This window comes from Aspergillus terreus, genomic scaffold, assembly GCF_000149615.1.
Source record: "Aspergillus terreus NIH2624 scaffold_14 genomic scaffold, whole genome shotgun sequence".
NCBI classification, from domain to species: Eukaryota; Fungi; Ascomycota; class Eurotiomycetes; order Eurotiales; family Aspergillaceae; genus Aspergillus; species Aspergillus terreus.
The window spans coordinates 801,687-802,746 of record NT_165937.1 but is presented as its reverse complement, the minus strand read 5'-3'; the positions used below and the strand labels follow the sequence as shown (position 1 = coordinate 802,746).

Below are 1,060 nucleotides of genomic sequence, written 5' to 3'. Positions count from 1 at the left end.
CCACGCTGGACAGCCATATCCGCATGCTCGACCGTGCGAACGGAAATATTACTAAAGGCATTTGAGACGGATGAATCCGCCGTCGGTGCTGGAGGCCCGAGGCGATACCGTAACAGCGAGCTGCGGGTGCGGTCTGTGTTTGCGCAGGGCGATGCGGTCGTGCTGAGCGGCAGCGAGGCAGATAAGGAGAGTGGATACGATGATGCGGCGGTGTTTGCGTGGGATGTGCTTAGTGGGGAGGTCGTGGGTTGTGTTTCTGCGGGGGAGGGCGTGCGGGTGGTGAGCTGCGTGGCGTGGAATGAGAAGGGGGGTTGTTGGGCTGGGGGTTGTTCTGATGGTATCTATCCCCTTCCCTTTACTTTTTGCGGTTAGGTCGGATTGGTTGGGAAAAAGATTGCTAACGTGCATAGGGACGGTCAAAATTTACCGATAAAGCGACCTGCGCCGCGACCAAAACAGACGCGAAGTGCATATGCAGCAGTCCAACGAGGTGTCTACACGACACCTGCAATGCACTGCGATCAAAACAGAAAGATAACGCCGCCATTCGCATCCAAGAATCACAAGAGAGCGATCGCCCTCGTATGGGGATTGGCTCTGTCGCGGCTGGGGTATCATCAACCAAGCGAAGCCAAGCCAAGCATAATCTCAACGTTATCTCCATTCACGGCTGGGAAACTGCGCCATCCAACCAGACCACTGAGCAGCAGTGCTTCCTACAGCACCAGGATCGCCAGACACGACGCCTAACCGAGCTTGTACCACCACATGACACAGTCACGAACCCCTCACCCCCTGGAAATAAGGTCCGAGCCCGGCATCTCGTAGACTTTCTCTGTCTGGGGTAACAGACACCCCAGACTCTTCCCCACTTGGACGACGGGTCTATTTAGGATTTAGCCAGGGAGGATGGCTTTTGTGGGGGAGCTAGAGCAAGGGGGCTGGATTGTGGCGTGCGGTGCATATTGCGTTGGCTTTGTTTGGATGGCGTGAGGGGTGATTATGGTTCAGACTGGAGGACCCTTATCAATGGGCTTGTGTTTGGCATTGTAATTTCACA

The 1,060-nt window shown here is 55.4% G+C and overlaps 1 protein-coding gene across 1 annotated transcript in view; it reads left to right on the top strand.

Moving 5' to 3' along the window:
* ATEG_09288 (WD40 repeat domain-containing protein) overlaps positions 1 to 372 on the top strand; it is a gene marked incomplete at both ends in the record, with an annotated part of 1,274 nt that extends 902 nt beyond the window's left edge. Inside the window, one exon of the mRNA XM_001217909.1 lies at positions 58 to 372. Coding sequence (XP_001217910.1) covers positions 58 to 372 — 315 coding nt within the window. The remainder of the gene's footprint in view (positions 1 to 57) is intronic.
* Positions 373 to 1,060: the final 688 nt, after the last annotated feature.